We start from the raw sequence: 21,599 nt of genomic DNA, 5'->3' as shown, positions 1-21,599 counted from the left end.
TCACAGCATTTTAAAATGATAACTGGGTCACTTAGTAAAAATGAGAATCAACAACACTGTTGAACACCCAAAAGCACACCATTAACCAGTCACACCAAGAAACACTGAGAGATCACTCTTGATGATGTTTCAAGGAGAACTAGTGTATATATGTTTTTCGATGAAGAAATTTGCCGTAGTAAAATGTTTTGTGTCCTAAAGGAAAGATACACCATAAATCAAGATACAGGTGTTACGATTATGGTGTTATATTTAGAGTCAAGACTCATTTCAAAATATTTTGTATCCAGAGCCTATATAATAATAAAATATTTATTGCAAATATAGTCAATTTACAGACAAGTATTAATTTCTTTAAACATGTAGAAATTGACAATGAAGCCTGCTTGACAAAGCGAACCACAGGTCTGGTTGTAGAGGGAACAAGCTTGACCACATGATTAGGCACAGCTACGTTCAGTTCCAACTAGTACACATTGTTACCTTGCAGTTCAGGCGCAAAAAGCAATCACAGAAGATGCCTTTCTGGGCAGCCATGATGACCTGCTGTTAATGTCATTAAATTTACAGAAAACGAGAGGGAGAATGGAGTGACAGTGCTGATGGAAAAAGTATCAGAGCATGGTATCATTTGTTAAAGTTGAGTAAATCTAATATGTACAAATTCTAGTGGGAGAAAACGGTTTGCAAAGTGCACACACCAAATAACCCACTGACGATATGCATACATATCCAGTGCTTTGCAGCAATTACTTAGATATAAACAGTAAAAATTTATACCAACTTTCTAAATATTTCACAGCTTTTGTCACACGGAACTGGACACCAAAGAAGGGAAGGAAATGCTGAGAAAAATTATTCGATCTGTGGAATTTGGTGTTAAAAGGTGCCAGAACGAATGAGTTGTCATGTACAAACAATATGACATAGTTAAAAAAATACTACTTTACATTTTTTATGAAAAAATGAAACATCAGAATTAAAGTAGTCTTTTTTTAATTCTGGGAAAATGTGGATTCATACATATTAAAACATGAATAATTGTTGTCAAAGTATGGGAAGATTACTGTTGAAGAAAAGCACCAGCAAATATTAAATTTTTGGGGTATGCAGTTCATTGTCATATAAAACGTTGCATTTGACAGCGCTCCAGTTGTAAGAAATCTATGCCATCATTTCCTCCCCTGCATTTCTGTTGGGTGTAAACATGGCAGTGCTTCCACTTTGCCAGGGCTTCAGTTTGCTTTGCTGTGCAATAACTGTTGCTGCACTAGGGACAAATCAGAAAAAAGGTGAAGTAAACTGCATACTGCAGTGGAATCCTAACCTGGGACCTTTCCTTTTTCAGTTACCTCCTTAGTTACTTACACATATACCTCACATGTACAATCCACCAGTAACACTCTCTTACCTTCCAAACTTGACAGACATTCACCAGAATGAAAATTTGGACTACCACCACTGAGCAGAAGGATACAGTGGATAATGGCTTAGCTGCAGCCTAAGGATTGTTTCCAGAATTACATCTTCAACCCGCAGAAGTAAGGATGGGTTTCAGCACACAATGTTAGTCTGTCAGAAAATTTGATACAGTTTCTGCACTTTGCTGAATGGAGAAAGATCATTCTAAAGAAACTTTGTCAGACATGTAAACTATATTTCAGTGATATAGCACCAAGTTTAATAAATTGTGTGCTTGAGTGACAACATTTATCCTTCTTTTCCAGAGCATTCAACAGCATATGGGTGAAGAAAGACTACAAACCTTTATCAACTTTGCCCTGCGATACATGGCAGATATAAAATTACCTGTCAAACGAGGTACATTCATTGAATTTCGCAATGGTATGATCAATGTCAGTCCTGTGGGAAGAAGTTGCAGTCAGAAGGAGCGAGAGCAGTTTTTTGAGTATGATAAAGAGCATAAAATACGTGAAAAATTTATTTCAGTACTAAGAAAGCAGTTTCCTGACTTGGGACTGGTCTATTCCATTGGTGAGTTTCCGTAAGTGCTGCTGTTTACGTATGTTCTAGAGTTACATCAATCTGGATGCAAAACTTTCAGAAATATGAGAAAATATTATATTATATTCATCTTTTAGTTTCAAAAGTCTGAGTAATCCATAAATACTCATTTAGCTAAGTGGGCATGTAGATGTGTAACAATACTGTTAGTATAATCAGCCAAAACTTCACTGATGGTACCATTTTGACAAAAATTTTAGAATCTAGTGTAGCACCTTATGTAATGTAGGTTATTGCAGCATATAACTAGTTTCCTATGTGATGAGTCTGAATGTTGCAGAATATAATAAATTCAAGTGCATGACCCTAAAAATTGCATACAAAAACTTGCCTCTTTCTTACCACTTTTTTCTTATGTTTACTGTGAACCGAGTAGTTTCACCAGTGAGAAAAGTTTCTCAATTGTCCTTTTCATGAGTCAAATAAAAAAAAATCTTGTGCCCAAACAGGCTATGAAGGCCCAACAGTACCAAGCGGCCGCTGTGTCATCCTCAGCCCACAGGCATCACTCGATGCAGGTATGGAGGGGCATGTGGACAGCACCCACTCTCCCGGCCATATGTCAGTTTATGAGACCAGAGCCCCTACTTCTCGATAAGTAGCTCCTCAGTTTTTCTCACAAGGGTTGAGTGCATCCCACTTGCTAACAGTAGTCGGCAGACTGGATGGTCACCCATCCATGTGCTAGCCCAGCCCAACAGTGCTTGACTACGGTGATCTGACGGGACCATTTAAGGGGCTAATTGGGGATGGAGAACTGGGATGAAAACGAAAATGAGCGGAACTACAATTATGTGTCTTAAGTTGTTTGCAGAAAGTAATGCTATGTAGTAAATGAATTCCTAACTGGATTCAACTCTTTCCAAAACATGAAATTGATGATTTTTTTAAAAAGCAATTCAGTCTCTCTTCACTGTTTCTCAGTTCACTATTTATAACTTTGTTAGAGATTCATAGTTTCTAATTCATGTGCCTGCTTCCCATACTTAGCCCTTAATTGGCAAGTTTGTTAAGGTCCTCATTAGGTGTGGAAGTATTCTTTCTCATACATCTGCTTTCATCAAACTAGGCCATATTCTGCTTACTGAATTCTATAAAATAACACTTTTTTTTTCTTTTAGCATAATGATTCACTTGGTAGAATGCCATGAAAGGATAAAGTAACGAGGAGTGCCCCTTTTTCCAATGTCTCCTAACTGTTGATTATATATACAACTTTTGTAACAGCAAGCGATTGACATGGTGCTTTTAAAACATTGCTCACAACACACTATAGTGAATTTCTATTTAGTTTTATCACTGATAATCTTAACCTCCCCTTGCAGGTCCGAGGGTTAGAATAGGCCAGAGGTGTTCCTGCCTATCATAAGAGGTGACTAAAAGGAGTCTCTCACATTTCAGCCTTTATGAGATGGTCCCCTGTAGGATTTGACCTCCATTTTTCAAAATTTTCCCGAAGAGTGAGCTAATTGGGGAAGGGCGCCTTACATGGTGCATAGTGGCCATCATGCACCGATACCTCTCCCATCCTTCGTTGATGTGGATCTGCACTTCCGCTCATTCTCCAGCTGTTGGGTGCATTTTCGTCCATCCTCTGTGCAGTATCAACAATAATGGACTACTTTGCTTGTTTGTGCTTGATATCCAGCATGGTAGCCAGTCCATTGTGGTGGGGCTGCCATGTATCCTCTTGGTTGTAGCCCCCTGACCACACAGGGATTGTTTTGCTGATGCCTGCACTGTTATCTCCCCATTTATGCCGAGGAGTAGATGCCCGTCACCCAGGGGCATTGGGACTCCCGGCAATGGCCATTCTGCCAGGTGGCCTTTGTTGCGGCTGGGTGGCGCCCGTCTCCTAACTGTTGATTATATATACAATTTTACATACAACTTTTGTAACAGCAAGCTATTTTGGAGTGGGTGGCATCACGGCAGATGACATGCTGGTCAAACACCAGTAGTCTCTAAGCGGTCAAGGTCTAACTTAAGTGCTAAGAAATATGACCCCAAATCTTCCCCTCCCCCCCCCCCCCTCCCCTCCCAGCCACACCATGGGAGCAACGCCAGGCTAAGGATGGCAGCAAAGCTTATTCAGCCCGGTACCTCGTATGTACGAGAGCTGATGGGGAATCATTCTTGTCTGTGAATGTCAATGAAACATACATTTTTTGTGGGGCATTTAGAGGACAAGTTTTGGGAGGTGGAGGGTTTATCCAAAATGCGATCAGGGTCGGTCTTGATCAAAACAGCATCCTCTGCCCAGTCATGGGCACTACTCGCCTGTGAAGAGCTGGGGGATGTTTCTGTTTCTATCACACCCCATAAAAGCTTAAATGTGGTCCAGGGTATCATATTTCACAGGGACCTTCTTTTGCAGTCTGATGATGAGCTGCATGCCAGTTTAGAGCAGCGAGGTGTCCATTTTGTCCGCAGCGTCCGCTGGGGTCCTAGGGATAGTCAGGTTGCCACTGGTCCCTTCATCTTGGCCTTCAAGGGTGACACATTACCTGAGAAGGTCAAGGTGATGGTCTACCGCTTTGACATAAAGCCATATATCCCTCCCCCAATGTGGTGCTTTAAGCACTGGAAGTATGCCATATGTCTTTTTCGCTGTACTTCCAGCATCACCTGTCAGGATTGTGGATGTCCTTCACATCCCAATACTCCATGTGCCCCGCCTCCCATCTGCATCAACTGCAGAATTCTCCAGAAAGAAAGAAAATAATGGAATACAAGACCCTGGACTGACTTACCTACACTGAGGCTAAGAGAAAATATGAGAGGCTACATCCTGTGCATATGACATCAACCTATGCCGCCGCTATGACAACAGTTCTACTATCTTCTGTTCCGCCATGTACAGTTGGCTCTCAGAGCTGTCAGATTCTACCTGCTCCCTTGATGCTGGGGAGCACTTCCCTCCCTGTTGCTCCTGTACAACCTATTTCAGGAGCAACACTCCCCCCCCCCCCCCCCCCCCCACTTCTCAGCCAGAAGCATAAATCTTCTTTGGCTCTTCTCACCAGGAAGGGATCCCTTGTGTAACTCCCTTCCTAGGTTCCTACCAGTGGCAAAACTGACACCCACCAGTGGCTGAAGTAACCACAGTTAGCTGGTCGTAAGGCTTCACGGTCCTCCGCAGTCCCTGAGACTGAATCAGTGAAGCTCTCTCAGCCAGACAAACCTAAGGAGCAGCGAGAGAAACTTAAAAAGAAAGAGACCCCCCCAAGAACTGAGGAACTAAGGTGGCACCCACACCACCACTACCTGCAAGCTCTTGTGTCTGAGGATGAGGTGGAAATTCTGGTGTCCGCTGAGGACCTAGATCTCACTGGGCCCTCAGACACAGTGTCTGCTGATAGCACAGGTACTCATCTGTTGGCAGCAGGTGACCCTGAGGCATAGACTGCCTTATTGAGAGTTTCATGTCTGCCCAGTCTCACCATCATGTAATCCTCCAGTGGAATTGCAGTGGTTTTTTCCACCATCTGGATGAGCTACGGCAGCTGTTAAGCTTTATACCTGCTCTCTGCATTGCCCTCTAGGAAATCAGGTTCCTGGTAATGCGGACCCGTGCGCTCTGCAGCTATAAGAGATGTTACAGGAACCGTAGCGACTATAGTAGTGTCAGTTGGAGTTTGCATCTATGTCCTGAACTCAGTATATAGTGAACCTGTGCCCCCTTCAAACCCTCCTGAAGCTGTGGCTGTTGGGATAAGGACAACACAGGAAATAATTGTCTGCAGTGTATATTTTCCACCAGATGGTGCAGTATCCCTGAACAAACTGGCTTCACTGATTGATCAACTCCCTAAACCTTTCCCACTTTTGGGAGATTTTAACATGGATAACCCCTTGTGGGGTGCCGCCATGCTTACTGAACAAGGTAGGAAGGTCAAAAATTTGCTGTCACAACTCGACTTCTGTCTCTTAAGTGCAGGTGGCCCCACATGTTTCAGTGTGGTACATGGCAGATATTCGGCCATTGATGTCTCAGTTTGTAATCCTGGTCCTCTCCCATCTATCCACTGGAGAGCACACAACAACCTGTGTGGTAGTGACCACTTCCCCATCTTCCTATCACTCCCCTGGTGTCACGCCCTTGGACGCCTACCCAAATAGGCTTTAAACAAGGCAGACTGGAAAGCCTTCACCTCTGCTGTCACAGCTGAATCTCCCCCACATGGTGCCATTGATGTTGTCATTGAGCAGGTCACTACAACAGTCATTTCTGCAGCGGAAAATATGATGTCTCGCTCTTTAGTGTGGCCCCAGTGGAAGACAGTCCCTTGGTGGTTGCTGGAAGTTGCTGAGGCAATTAAAGAGCATCGGCAAGCTCTACAGAGTCATAAGCAGCAACCTTCCCTAGTGCCCCTAATAGACTTTAAGCTTCATGTCCGCATTCACCAGCTTATAGAACGATGTTGCCAGGTGTGTTGGATGCCATACGTCACTTCCCCAAGCCTGGACGAAGATCAGATATCTTTTTGGGTACCAGAGCGCAACAGGTGTCCATGGCATTAACATCAATGGCGTGTTATCTACCAAAGCAAACACGATTGCCAAGCACTATGCTCAAGCCTCTGCATCGCAGAACTATCCCCCAGCTATTTGCGCCCTCAAATGGTGGATGGGAAGGAAAGTCCTCTCGTTCACTACATGCCACAGTGAACCCTATAATACCCCAGTTACAGAGTGGGAGCTCCTCAGCACCCTTGCACATTGCCCTGACACAGCTCATGGGCCGGACCGGATCCACAGTCAGATGATTAAACATCTCTTATCTGACTACAAGCAACATCTCATCATCATCTTCAACTGGATCTGGTGTGATGACGTCTTTCTATCGCAATGGCGCGAGAGCACCATCATTCCGATTCTCAAACCCGGTCAAAACCCGCTTGATGTGGATAGCTACTGGCCAATCAGCCTCACCAATGTTCTTTGCAAGCAGTTGGAATGTAAGGTGTCTCAGCGGTTGGGTTGGTCAGGGAGCCACATGGCATACTGGTTCCATGTCAGGGCAGCTTCCGCCAGGGCCGCTCTACCACTGATAATCTTGTGTCCCTTGAGTGTGCCATTCGAACAGCCTCTTCCAGACACCAACATCTGCTTGCTGTCCTCTTTGACTTACGTAAAGCATATGACATGACCTGGCGAATCGTATCCTTGCCACATTGAGTGGGGTCTCCAGGGCCCACTCCCAATTTTTATCCAAACTTCCTGCCACTCTGTACTTCTGTGTCCAAGTTGGTGCCTCCCATAGTTTCCCCCTGTATTCAGGAGAATGGCATTCTACAGGGCTCCATATTGAGTGTGTGTCTATTTTTTGTGGCTATTAACAGCCTAGCAGCATCTGTAGGGCTGTCGGTCTCACCATCTCTGTATGCGGATGACTTCAACATTTTGTACTGCTCCTCCAGAACTGGTGTTGCTGAGCTTCGCCTACAGGGAGCCATTCACAAGGTGCAGCCATGGGCTCTAGCCCCCGGCTTCCAGTTTTCAGCTGCAAAGTCATGTGTCATGCGTTTCTGTCTGTGTCACACCGTTTATTCAGAACAAGAACTTTACCTGAATGACAGTCCACTCTAGTGGAGACATATCGATTCTTAGGACTGGTTTTCAATGTCCAATTGACTTGGCTACCTCACCTTCATCAGCTGAAGCAGAAGTGCTGGCAGCACCTCAATGCCTTTCGCTGCCTGAGCAACACCAACTGGGGTGCAGATCGCTCCACACTGCTGCAGCTCTACAAAGCCCTTGTTCAATCCTGCCTTGACTATGGGAGTCTGGTTTATGGTTTTGTGGCATCCTCGGCATTTTATTTACTCAATCCAGTGCACCACTATGGTGTTCACCTGTCGACGGGAGCTTTTAGAATGAGTTCAGTGACCAGTGGCCTGGTGAAGGCCAGAGTCCCTCCATTGAAGGTTAGGTGTGCACAACTGCTTGCCAGTTATGTTGCACACGTTTGTATTTCTCTGCACATCTGAATTACTGCATCCTTTTCCCAAACATGGCGGTTCATCTCTCGAATTGGCAGCCCAGGTTGGGGCTTAAGATTGCAGTTCAGGTCCGGTCCCTTCTGTCTGAACTGGAGTCCTTCCCATTACCACCTCTCCTCGAGGTCCATTCACGTACACCTCCATGGTGTACACCTAGACTGCAGATTCTTCTGGACCTTTCCAATGGCCCTACGGATTCCATTAACCCTGTAGCTCTCCGCTATCACTTCCTCTCGATTCTCAACATGTACCATGGCCATGAAGTGGTCTACACCGATGGCTGAATGGCTGATGGTCATGTAGGCTTTGCTTACATTCATGGAGGACATATTGAACAGCTTTCCTTGCCAGATGGCTGTGTACTGACTCCTTGAGCAGCCTACAAGCTATCAACCAATGCTACCCTCGCCATCCTTCGGTAGTGTCCACTCAGGGGTCCATCTATGCCCTGGAATGGTCCTGTCATTCAGTGGTATTTGTGTAGACCCCAGGACACGTTGGAATCCTAGGCAACAAACTTGCCAACAGGCTGGTCAGACAGGCTATGTGGAAACTGCATCTGGAGATGGGTGTCTCCGAAACTGAATAGAATTCTGTTTATGTTGCAGGGTTTTTTGGCTTTGGGAAACGGAATGGCATAACAGTACACACAACAAACTGTGTGTCATTAAGGAGACTATGAATGTGTGGAAGTCTTCCATGCAGTCCTCTCGCAGGGAATCAGTTGTCCTCTGATGGCTCCGCATTGGCCATATGTGGCTAGCGCATGGTTACTACCTCGTTGTCGCTGTGGCTCACAAATTCATCCACCTCTTGCTGGACTGGCCACTTTTAGCCGTTGTGCAGCGGACTTTTAACTTTCCCACCACTCTACCTTCGGTGATGGGTAACAATGCCTCAACAGCAGCTTTAGTTTTATGTTTTATGTGTGAGGGTGGGTTTTATTATTTGATATAAGTTTTAGCACATGTCCTTTGTCCCTCTGTGTCCTCCACCCTAGTACTTTTATGGTGGAGGTTTTAATGTGTTGCAAGAGTGGCTGGCTTCTCCTTTTTATTCACATGGTCGGCCAGCCATGGTAATTGGCTCTCTTGTTTTGATCTCTTCTACATGTTTCTTGCGTCTCTCTGTGGTTTTCTTGTCTGATTTTGTCCATTTTAGTGTTTGTTACCCTTCTGTCATTCTTGTGGTTTTCTCCATTCTTCCAGCTGTGTTTTGTATGTTTCGATTATTTTACTACCGCCCTTGTGGAGCTATTTTAATTGGAACGAGGGACCGAAACCTAGCAGTTTGGTCCCTTCCCCCCTCTTTTAAACCAACCAACCAGCCAGCCAATCTTACTCTTTTCTCTATCTGAAACAAAATACAATCATTGTACAATATTTATCTTTATTTGTGAATATAGCAGTTAGTTTTGCATCATGTTAACAGTTAATCATCCTTCTGTTCACTTCAGGATTTAAGGCTGGGGTAAAATGCCAGCTGTTTCCATGAATTCCACCCAAGCTGTGGTATATTTATGCATGTGTCACCGAACATACACATTTCTATCAGCAGAATAGCATTTTCATTCCTCACCTCCATTCAGTGACTGTCAGCCAGCCACTATCACGACACCTGTCAGAACAGTTAAAAGTTATGCATAGCGACAGTGACCACAGAAATCAGTTTTACTGTGAGGAAATAAATCCATGTCAAGTTGTCATTGGGATAAAAATGTACCTGAAGACAAAGTCAGCAGAACCGCAGTTCAGTTGTGAGTAAATTTAAATTAAAGAAAAGGTATAAAATTATGGCAGTTGTTTGATTTGTGATGACAAAAGAAACAGCATAAACGAAGACCTGATTAGTCTGTTAAGTTCCTAAGTGCAATTTTAAATTCCTATGACTTGCTTTCTGTGCATTCAAGCAGCTTCAGAACCTAGCACAGAAGACCACCACTACAGACAATAAAATGGAGTCTGCCTCTGAGAACTGTTGTATCCTCTGTAGTATTTAATGAAGCTCATAAGGTACCTTTTTTGGGGTCATCAGTCTTTTCACTGGTTTGATGCTATCTAGCTCGTTTTCCTGCAACAACAGCCCACCTCTTCACGTCATAGTGGCACTTACAATGAAGCGTCAAAGAAACTCTTCTAGGCAAGTGTATTCAAATTCAGAGATATGTAAACAGGCAGAATATGGCACACCAGTCGGCAAAGCCTATTGAAGACAACAAGTGTCTGGCCCAGTTGATAGATCGGTTACTACTGCTACAATGGCACGTCATCAAGATTTAAGTGAGTTTGAACATGATGTTATAGTCAGCGCACGTGCGATGGGACACAGCATCTCTAAGATAGTGATGAAGTGGGGATTTTCCCATACAACCATTTCACATGTACACCATGAATATCAAGAATGTGATAAAACATCAAATCTCCAACATCGCTGTGACTAGAAAAAGATCCTGCAAGAACAGGACCGATAACAGCTGAAGAGAATCATTCAGTGTGACAGAAGTCCGACCCTTCCGCAAATTGCAGCAGATTTCAGTGCTGGGCCATCAACAAGTGTCAGTGTGCGAACCATTTAATGAAACATCATTGATATGGACTTTTGGAGCTGAAGGCCCTCTTGTGTACCCTTGATGACTGCACAGACACAAAGCTTTATGCCTCACCTGGGCCCGTCAACACCGACATTGTACTGTTGATGACTGGAAAAATGATGCCTGGTCAAATGAGTCTTGTTTCAAATTGTATAGAGCAGATGGATGTGTATGGGTATGAAGACAACTTCATGAATCCATGGACCCTGCATATTAACAGGGATTTGTTCAAGTTGGTGGAGGCTCCATAATGATATGGGGCATGTACAGTTGGAGTGATGTGTGACCCCTGATATGTCTAGATATGATGCTGAAAGGTGATACGTACCTAAGCATCCTGCCTGATCACCTGCATCCATTCATGTCTGATGGACAATGGCAATTCCAGCAGGACAATGTGACACCCAGAATTGCTACCGAGTGGCTCCAGGAACACACTTCTGAGTTCAAAACACTTCCGTTGGCCACCAAACTCCCCAGACACAAACATTATTGAGCATATCTGGATGCCTTGCAACATGCTGTTCAGAAGAGATCTCCACCCTCATGTACTCTTATGGATTTATGGTGTCAATTCCCTCCAGCACTACCTCAGACATTAGTCAAGTCTATGCCACGTCATGTTGTGGCACTTCTGCATGCTTGTGGGGAGCCCTACAAAATATTAGGCAGGTGTACCAGTTTTCAGTGTGCATCCAATCTACATCCATACATTTCTTGGATATATTCCAACACTGGTCTTCCACAACATTTTTCACCCTCTACAGCTCTCTCTACCACCATTCCCTGATGCCTTCACACACACATCTTGTCATCCTGTCCCTTCTTTGTGACAGTGTTTTCCACATATGCCATTCCTATCTGAGTTTGCGGAGAATCTCCTGTTTCCTTATCAGTCCACCTAATTTTCAACAAGCTTCTGCAGCACCAGATTCTCTTCTTTTCTGGTTATCCCACAGTTCACGATTCATTTCCATACAAGGTGCTATGCTCCAAACACACATTCTCAAAAATTTCTTCCTCAAATTAGGGTAGTTACTTGATAATAGTAGACTTCTTTTGGCCATGAATGCCATCATTGTCTTTGTTAGTCAGTCAGTTTTTCTTATGTCCTCCTTGCTTTACCCATTGTGTTATATTGCTTCCAAGGTAGCAGAACTTCTTCACCTCCTTCACTTAATCTACTTCATGATTCTTAATTTTGTTGTCAAATTTATCATTAATCGCATTACTGCTATTCCTCATTACTCTTGTCTTTCTTCAGTTTACTGTCAATACACATTATGTTCTCAGTAGACTGTTCATTCCATTCAACAGGTCCTGTACATTTTTCCCACTTAAAATGAGGACAACCAGTATCATCAGGGTGTCTTTTTCATTGATATTCTTTCACCCTAAATTCTTTTTCCATTCCTGAACTTTACTTTTTATTTCCATCATTGTCTCTGTGATATTCAGATTGAACAACCAGGGAGAAAGACTGTGTTCCTGTTTTACTCCCTTTCTAAACGAAGCACTTCATTCTTAATTGCTCATTCTCACTGTTCCCTCTTGGTTCTTGCATATTTTGTATATTACCTGTTCTTCCCCATAGCTTACAATTACTTTCTAAAAAGTTCAAACGTATTGCACCAAGGGACAGAAAAATAACTTTTACAGAGATTTATGTGCTCTCCATCCATACATAAATTAATTTATATGGAGATTAATGGATTAACTTATGTTTCTAACCCAGTTTCATGAGTGTTCAGAGTAGTTTTCACTTAGAAGACCTCTATGAATAATGCCTGTTGGTTTCATAGGTCCATAATGAGAGAAACTTTTTGCATAAAGAGCATCATGCGTGTTACATAGATTTGGCTTAGAAAATAATAAAACATGTAATTACTGCTCAGAAATTTGTGGTGTGGGTGTGAAAGGAGAGCAAGATTTTGCTTCATGGTCAACGGTAAAATGAAGCCATAGTAGTGAACTGAACTTTCTTCATATAGTTTTTTAAATTGTGTGTTTCAGAACACACTACCATATAAAATTTTATAACCATTTAACTGTATCTATATCGTATACATATGTTTTAGGAGTTGCCCACTCCCAGGCTGGAAACTTACTGATTTGTCAGGATATGTGGCCTTAGTACTTGTCAGGTCTTGTTTGATGCAAATAAAAAAAATAGTTATTACTCAATTTATTGTTCAGTATACATCTCATAGCTGTGACCTCAGCACGGACCATTGCTGCGTAGGCCATAGAGGAAACATGCTGTCATCAATTGCAGACATAAGGTTGCCCAGAGGTCGCTGTGTTGACTCACAGCATAGATTGGCAACTTGTGGTCTGGCAAGTTGTCCACACACCAATCTGTATGTGCTTCCCATGTGGCATATCTGTTACAAAGGAGGCATGATTGTGGTGCATATGTGATTAAATCATACACTACCTTGAGAGTGCTCCGTCCCTCTCTGATCACTGCCTGCATAGTCCCATCAGATGGACTGCAGCATTTGGTGCTGGGATGTCTCATGTTATGTTGTCCACTGATCCCGGCCCACCAGTTTATCCAGTTCCAAAGAATCAGAGTAGCTCGTGCTGTGAACTGGAATGGTAGTGGTGGACCCATGGACTACCCATCAATTACAGTTTCAGTCCTGGACTCTGAAATCAGTTATCTGTGGTTATGGAACTGCTATCATTACACCACACAGCGAGAGTATGACTGGCACAGTGTGACAATAGTGGAACAATCTTGCACAAGATTTTACAATACTATAATCAGAGAATCGAGTGCAAACAGTATGGTCGACATTGGACCTACCGATCAACTGCCTCTAAGCTAGTTAGAAGCTAGTTAGTAGGTGTATTTATATTGGACAAAAGAGAGGCTTTTCTGTGTGATATGACTGAATCAGTACAATTTATTATGAGTGGTCAGCAGTCTCTTCTTGTGCCACATTTGCGTAACACGTTTGTTACAGTACCATAACAGCTCTGTCAGATCCCTTATAGTCATTGTTGCATCCTACCTAGTGCTACTCAGTATTACTGAGTGCACTCGCACTCCTAGACAGAAGTGTCAATGTCACTCTCTTGGTGACCGACTAACTGTGTGAAAATGTTTATCCCTTTTGGCTAGCTTGAGCTGACATGTCCCTGTGCTGAAGCAATGCTGGGCTGTGGAGACATCAAAAAATTTTTGCACTCCCATTCCTGTACTGTTTCAGTGCAGAACACTGTATATGAGAGAGAGAGAGAGAGAGTAGTGTGGGGTGTAAGAACCACGTACCTCCAACAGGAATGGGAGTGGACCTGAAAATGGTTGGTAAGTCCTTATGTCTAGGTTGTCTTGCATGACAGGTGCATTATGCAGGTTGTATCAGAATGCTGTCCAGCAGATATACACTCCTGGAAATGGAAAAAAGAACACATTGACACCGGTGTGTCAGACCCACCATACTTGCTCCGGACACTGCGAGAGGGCAGTACAAGCAATGATCACATGCACGGCACAGCGGACACACCAGGAACCGCGGTGTTTGCCGTCGAATGGTGCTAGCTGCGCAGCATTTGTCCACCACCGCCGTCAGTGTCAGCCAGTTTGCCGTGGCATACGGAGCTCCATCGCAGTCTTTAACACTGGTTGCATGCTGCGACAGCGTGGACGTGAACCGTATGTGCAGTTGACGGACTTTGAGCGAGGGCGTATAGTGGGCATGCGGGAGGCCGGGTGGACGTACCGCCGAATTGCTCAACACGTGGGGCGTGAGGTCTCCACAGTACATCGATGTTGTCGCCAGTGGTCGGCGGAAGGTGCACGTGCCCGTCGACCTGGGACCGGACCGCAGCGACGCACGGATGCACGCCAAGGCCGTAGGATCCTATGCGGTGCCGTAGGGGACCGCACCGCCACTTCCCAGCAAATTAGGGACACTGTTGCTCCTGGGGTATCGGCGAGGACCATTCGCAACCGTCTCCATGAAGCTGGGCTACGGTCCCGCACACCGTTAGGCCGTCTTCCGCTCACGCCCCAACATCGTGCAGCCCGCCTCCAGTGGTGTCGCGACAGGCGTGAATGGAGGGACGAATGGAGACGTGTCGTCTTCAGCGATGAGAGTCGCTTCTGCCTTGGTGCCAATGATGGTCGTATGCGTGTTTGGCGCCGTGCAGGTGAGCGCCACAATCAGGACTGCATACGACCGAGGCACACAGGGCCAACACCCGGCATCATGGTGTGGGGAGCGATCTCCTACACTGGCCGTACACCTCTGGTGATCGTCGAGGGGACACTGAATAGTGCACGGTACATCCAAACCGTCATCGAACCCATCGTTCTACCATTCTAGACCGGCAAGGGAACTTGCTGTTCCAACAGGACAATGCACGTCTGCATGTATCCCGTGCCACCCAACGTGCTCTAGAAGGTGTAAGTCAACTATCCTGGCGAGCAAGATCTCCGGATCTGTCCCCCATTGAGCATGTTTGGGACTGGATGAAGCGTCGTCTCACACGGTCTGCACGTCCAGCACGAACGCTGGTCCAACTGAGGCGCCAGGTGGAAATGGCATGGCAAGCCGTTCCACAGGACTACATCCAGCATCTCTACGATCGTCTCCATGGGAGAATATCAGCCTGCATTGCTGCGAAAGGTGGATATGCACTGTACTAGTGCCGACATTGTGCATGCTCTGTTGCCTGTGTCTATGTGCCTGTGGTTCTGTCAGTGTGATCATGTGATGTATCTGACCCCAGGAATGTGTCAATAAAGTTTCCCCTTCCTGGGACAATGAATTTACGGTGTTCTTATTTCAATTTCCAGGAGTGTACATGCAGATGGATACTGCTTAGCAGAGGATGGGGTTAGAGGGAGATGGTCAAACGGAGAGGAAGTCGTAGTTGGCACACACACACACACTCACACACACACACACACACACACACACACACACACACACTCACACTCACTGATAATGGTGCCTGTCTGCAACTTGACAATTTTTCTTTATGGTAACTGGCAATCTGTCTTATACTACATTGTTGACATTCCTAATATATATAATCTTATACATATGTGTGTGTTTTAGGTGGTCAGATCAGCTTCGATGTGTTTCCAGAAGGATGGGACAAAACTTATTGTTTACAACACCTCATGAAAGAAAATTTCAAAGAAATTCATTTTTTTGGTGATAAAACATACAAAGGAGGAAATGATTATGAAATATTTAGTGATGAAAGGACTATTGGCCATTCAGTGAAGTCGCCTCAAGATACAAAAAAGCAGTTGGAGGAGCTGTTTGCTTTAACATAGTGATAGGCCTATTTAGGAATCCTCTTATCTGTGATACTTGTTTTGGGAATGTTATAGTTACCACTTTGAACTTGTGTAGAGGCTTATATTTGTCTGCCAAAAACTTGAAATATTTTGGACACCAGTCTGCCAAACAAATTACAAATTATTTAATCTCAGTATCAAAATATATGTGTATGTCATTTTAATTCAATAAATGACACAAATTGTACTTAATGGCAATGAAATACTGTGTGTGTTTCTATTTCACTTATTTCTTGAATTAAAATGTTATGATAATGAGCATCATAAGAGCTACCTTGTTCCGGTGCATATATCTGTATGAGAATAACAATGTGATTAACAGTTGATCATGGAAGGGGATCTCGTGCAACTGTAATATGGCTTCAGTTAAAACAGCTGTGTGGTTCTGTACTGAGTATGTTAATTCATTTTGTATTAATGTATAGTATTGAGTTCACTTTGCAGAATTCTAATACTCTTATCATTATCCTAATCAATGTTGTCACTAGCTTCACACATTCCATAAAAGAAACATTCCACATGAGCAACAACGCATATAAGTACAAATTGCAGCAATTGTGTCTATACACTGTAATTGTCAAGTGTAGGTGAGTGAGCAGAGCAATGAGACAATTGTTTGTAGGACAAAAGGTGTGCTCTGGTTGGTTTTTACTATGGTAGCTGGCCTGTAAACAACTACCTGTTAGTCACTTTGTTACCTGTATATATGAGGCGTGTTTTTTAAGTAAGGTCCGTTTTGTTGTAGACACTAGTAGTTTGTGCGCATACCACAATGAGCATGTGCGTCATGTACCGGCATGCCTCGGGAACAACTGTGCTCAGTTTCAGCTCTGTAGCTAACCTATATGGCTCTGTTCTGTGCTTTCAAAATGTATAAGACTATCAACTCGCTCACCGGGTGTGAGGTTTGCTCAGTGATATGGTTTTTGTCATCTAGAAACCTGTCAATAAAATTCTTCTGGGTTAGAGACCGCATTGTCATTTATAAAATTCCAACGTTTCGGCGTCTGTTGCAAGACGCCTTCCTCAGGGTGTGTTGCTAACTGCTGAATGAGCGCAAGTGTGGGTACATATATACTATGGAAGAGTGTTGTGATTGGATGTGAGGATGAGGAGGAAGGGTACTAGGAGTTCATTTTATTGGCGTTTGCATTGCGTCTTGTTATTGGCGGAAATAGGCGTTTTCCATTGGAGTTTCCTTTACTGCCTGCCATTGGTAGAAATCGACGAATAGGAGACTTAGCGGCGACTGCAGCGTAGCGTTGTTTACTAACTGCCTAGTATCGACTAGGCCGCGTCAGCGCTCTGTGTACCATCCTCCGCTGTGGCCTACGGCACGCCTGTTGCTTTGCGTGAGCTGTCCTTCCGCAAAGCTGTCACAGCAGGCAGCCAAGACGCTGGAAGTTTGTACCCGTCTTCTCTGTTCATATTATCGGGTCCCTTGGCTATTTCTAAAGCCTCTCTAATCTTCCTCCTCAAACTAAACGACTGTTTCGCCAGTACTCGGGCCTCTCGAAATTCGATGTTCATCCTGCACTGCTCATGATGTTCTGACACCGCTGATTTGCTATATTGTTTGAGGCGGATATATCTCATGTTCAGTTAGCCTCGTGCTTATTGGATGCCCAGTCTCACCTACATACACCAGTCCACATTCACACTCGATTTTATAAACTCCGGCGGCATGAAACTTGTCAATTGTATCTTTTGTCGAGAAGAAGAGCTTCAGAACTTCCACGAACATCTTAACCAGCAGCACAGCAAAATTTATTTTACCATGGAGATTGAAAAGAACGGGGTACTGCCTTTTCTCGACGTAGAAGTTTATCGTAAGCCAGACGGGAAGCTTGGACACAGAGTTTACAGGAAGCCCACCAACACGGACAGGTACCTGCATGCATCCTCCCACCACCATCCTATGCAAAAGAATTCGGCCCTGCGAACTTTAACTAAGAGAGCCTACAGGATCAGCGAGGAATACAACCTGCAAGCTGAACTGCAGAACCTCAGGACCATTTTTGGAGCTAATGGCTATGACATGAGGCTGATACGCAAAACCATGGCGCCGAAGGAGGAGGGCAACATGGAAATATAGAACGAAGCACAGAACACCGCCGTGCTACCGTATGTACAAGGGGTTACTGAACGTCTGGGCAAAATTCTCCGTCGGGCCGGTATTAAGCCGATTTTTCGTAGCAACAACAAAATAAAAGACATTCTGGGCTCGACAAAAGATACAATTGACAAGTTTCATGCCGCCGGAGTTTATGAAATCGAGTGTGAATGTGGACTGGTGTATGTAGGTGAGACTGGGCGTCCAATAAGCACGAGGCTAACTGAACATGAGAGATATATCCGCCTCAAACAATATAGCAAATCAGCGGTGTCAGAACATCATGAGCAGTGCAGGATGAACATCGAATTTTGAGAGGCCCGAGTACTGGCGAAACAGTCGTTTAGTTTGAGGAGGAAGATTAGAGAGGCTTTAGAAATAGCCAAGCGACCCGATAATATGAACAGAGAAGACGTGTACAGACTTCCAGCGTCTTGGCTGCCTGCTGTGACAGCTTTGCGGAAGGACAGCTCGCGCAAAGCAACAGGCATGCGGTAGGCCACAGTGGAGGATGGTACACAGAGCGCTGACGCGGCCTAGTCGATACTAGGCAGTTAGTAAACAACGCTACGCAGCAGTCGCCGCTAAGTCTCCTATTCACCGATTTCCACCAATGGCAGGCAGTAAAGGAAACTCCAATGGAAAACGCCTACTTCTGCCAATAACGAGACGCAATGCAAATGCCAGTAAAATGAACTCCTAGTACCCTTCCTCCTCATCGTCACATCCAATCACAACACTCTTCCATAGTATATATGTACCCACACTTGCACTCATTCAGCAGTTAGCAACACACCCTGAGGAAGGCGTCTTGCAACAGACGCTGAAACGTTGGAATTTTATAAATGACAATGCGGTCTCTAACCCAGAAGAATTTTATTGACATTGACAATGGCCGTGGAAGCCCACGGTTACATCTAGAAACCTGTCTGCTGCAGAAATTCATCGACGGATTTGCGAAGTGTACGATGATCCTATTATGAGTGAAAGCAAAGTGCGTAAGTGGGTACAAGAATTCAAAGATGACCGTGGCAACGTCCATGATGAAGTCCGCCTCAGTCGCCCTTCTTTGATTACAAATGATTTGGTGGCCTCAGTTGAAATGAGGATTCATGAGGACAGGTGCCTCACAATAACAGATATCTCAAATGAATTTCCTAATGTGTTGAGATCAGTGTTTTACAACACTGTTTCTGAACACCTAAAGTTTAGGAAACTGTGCTCCTAACGGAGGACCACAAAAACCAAAGATTTGAGTGTGTGATGAAGTTCTTGACTCATTATCATGAAGAAGGTGACGGCTTCTTGAGTCAGGTCATAGCTGGAGATGAAACATGGGTTTCGATTATCATGCCCAAATCGAAGCAACAGAGCATGGAATGGAGACACACACACACACACACACACACACACACACACACACTGTAAAGGTGAAGGCCAAACAGGCTCTGTCCCAGTGCAAAATCATGGAGTCAGTGTTTTGGGATAGGCATGGTGTTTTGTTGGTCAATTTCATGCAATGAGGAACCACTATCAATGCAGAAGCATACTGCCAAACCCTGAAAAAGCTGCACAGAGTGATTCAAAACAAAAGATGTGGCATGCTGAGAAAGGGAAGTGTCCTTCTCCATGACAATGCAAGATCTCACACTGCAGGTCAGACCCGTGATTTATTGGACAGTTTCGGCTGGGAAGATTTAGACCACCCACCCTACAGTCCTGATCTTGCGCCGAGTGATTACCATCTGTTCCTCCACCTCAAACAACACCTCAGTGGCAGCCGTTTCAATGATGATGACGACGTGGAAAAGGCAGTGAACTCATGGTTATTGGAGCAGGTGACAAGTTTTTATGAAGAGGGTATTTTAAAATTGGTTGAGAGGTATGATATGTGTTTGAACAAACTTGGCAACTATGTCAAAAAATATAGTGAAGTATGTACTTTCTGAAAATAAATTTACTTTTTTGAAATAACCTATCATTGTGTACTTATGTTCAAATGGACCTTCCTTAAAAAAACATGCCTCATAGGTATAGTCATGTGTTTATTTCTTATTTGTGGAAGAATGTTTCCCTCATTAAAAAATATCAAAATATTTTCTTACAAATTATCAAGCTAGTTGAAAAGCATACTTATCTTCCATGTAATAAAATATTTATCAATGCCAGAATTTCATTGTGTAATTTATAGTTCAGTTACAAGACATCTGATGAACTAAAATTGTTAGCAATGTGGTTAGCCTAAATTCTGTGAAACACTCATTATAGATTCCTTTTTGTGTTTTGTGATTCACCATTTAGTGCACATACAATGCATCAGCCAACTGCCACAGTTTAAATTCATAACTCTGATGAATACTTCACCATGTCGAAAAGAAGATAACAAAAAGATACTCTATGCAATTTGACTCACATTCAGGAGCAACAGCATTCAAATGTGTCTGGTTATTCTACAGCATGTTTTGCATGGGGTCCCTAAATCAATCAAGGTGAATGCCATAAAAAAGGTAAATTTCCACCCCCATGATTGTTCCATTTGCAGCTGTGCAGCATCTGTAAATGAGCTCCTTATTGTCTGGTCGCTAATCACTCTAACAAAACAATGCTATCAACTCCAAAATATCAAACCATTTTCTGGCTATTGAGATAAAAGAATAATTTCTTGAATCAAATCCAAACTAAAATATATTGATTGCTAATTACACTCAGTACATTACAACAAGTCATCTGATAATCATCTTGGACAGTTTCCAGCCTCTGGCCAGGTCTGTTTGGAACATAAGCCTCTCCATCATCTTCTGTCTTGCCACCATCTTTCCCTCTTCAAATTGGTCTCTTTCCTTACAGTTTCATCTTGTGTATCCTCCTTGGTATCCTCTTCTATTCCATTCGTTTAACATGCCCATACCATCTCAGCCTTGATTTCTCTATTCCTGTAATGGTTCCACATTCGTTAACCTGTCTATCTTTGTCACTCCAATACTTTTCCTCGAGAATTTCATCTCACTAGCTTGTACTTTGTTTTTCTCTCTTCCTTTCATAACCCAGGTTTCAGTTCCATATGTCATGTTTGGGATAGTATGACCAGTACATTACCTTGTTACTGATTTGGGGTACATCCTTGTTCCGTATCAGGCTTCTCACACTCTTCCAAAATGCTTTGCTTTTCTGCCCTCCTCGTTTATTCCTCTGTCGTTTTTTCCATCTTACTGTATCAGGCTTTCCTAGGTACTTGAAACTCATCACTCTCCTCAATCGTCCCCCACCATTTGTTATTCCTCTTGTTCCTCTCTCCTTCATTCTTGTTGTGATAATCATCTCACTCTTACTTATACTAAATTTCATTCCATATTCTTGTACTGCTTGTTCCCATACGTTCATCTGCTTTTGTACTTCCTCCTCCTTATTCCCCAGATCATCTGCAAACACCATAGCTTTCATCTTCCCTTCACCAATTACTTGTGCTACTGTACTCATTAAATCATCCGTCACTACAATGAAGAGTAATGGTTGAAGTGCACTTCCCAGCCTCAATCCATTCTT

General features: G+C 43.7%; 1 protein-coding gene and 1 long non-coding RNA gene across 5 annotated transcripts in view; one reads left to right on the top strand and one right to left on the bottom strand.

Moving 5' to 3' along the window:
* The window catches only part of LOC126328126 (phosphomannomutase), a 41,371-nt gene extending 25,225 nt beyond the window's left edge, over positions 1-16,146 (top strand). For all 4 annotated transcript variants that reach the window (XM_049995982.1, XM_049995984.1, XM_049995983.1 and 1 more), the window contains exons 5-6: positions 1,728-1,995; positions 15,696-16,146. In XM_049995982.1, coding sequence (XP_049851939.1) covers positions 1,728-1,995; positions 15,696-15,919 — 492 coding nt within the window. In that variant the 3' untranslated portion in view covers positions 15,920-16,146. The remainder of the gene's footprint in view (positions 1-1,727; positions 1,996-15,695) is intronic.
* A 663-nt stretch (positions 16,147-16,809) lies between these two features.
* LOC126328172 (uncharacterized) lies at positions 16,810-20,220 on the bottom strand. Its single transcript, XR_007561717.1, has 2 exons — positions 18,982-20,220; positions 16,810-16,884 (listed from the first exon to the last, which is right to left on the bottom strand). It is a non-coding gene; the product is annotated as an uncharacterized LOC126328172 (long non-coding RNA).
* Positions 20,221-21,599: the final 1,379 nt, after the last annotated feature.

The sequence above is a fragment of the Schistocerca gregaria genome, chromosome 2 (genome assembly GCF_023897955.1).
Source record: "Schistocerca gregaria isolate iqSchGreg1 chromosome 2, iqSchGreg1.2, whole genome shotgun sequence".
NCBI classification, from domain to species: Eukaryota; Metazoa; Arthropoda; class Insecta; order Orthoptera; family Acrididae; genus Schistocerca; species Schistocerca gregaria.
The sequence above is the reverse complement of the archived record's forward strand: the minus strand, read 5'-3'. Positions and strand labels throughout refer to the sequence as shown.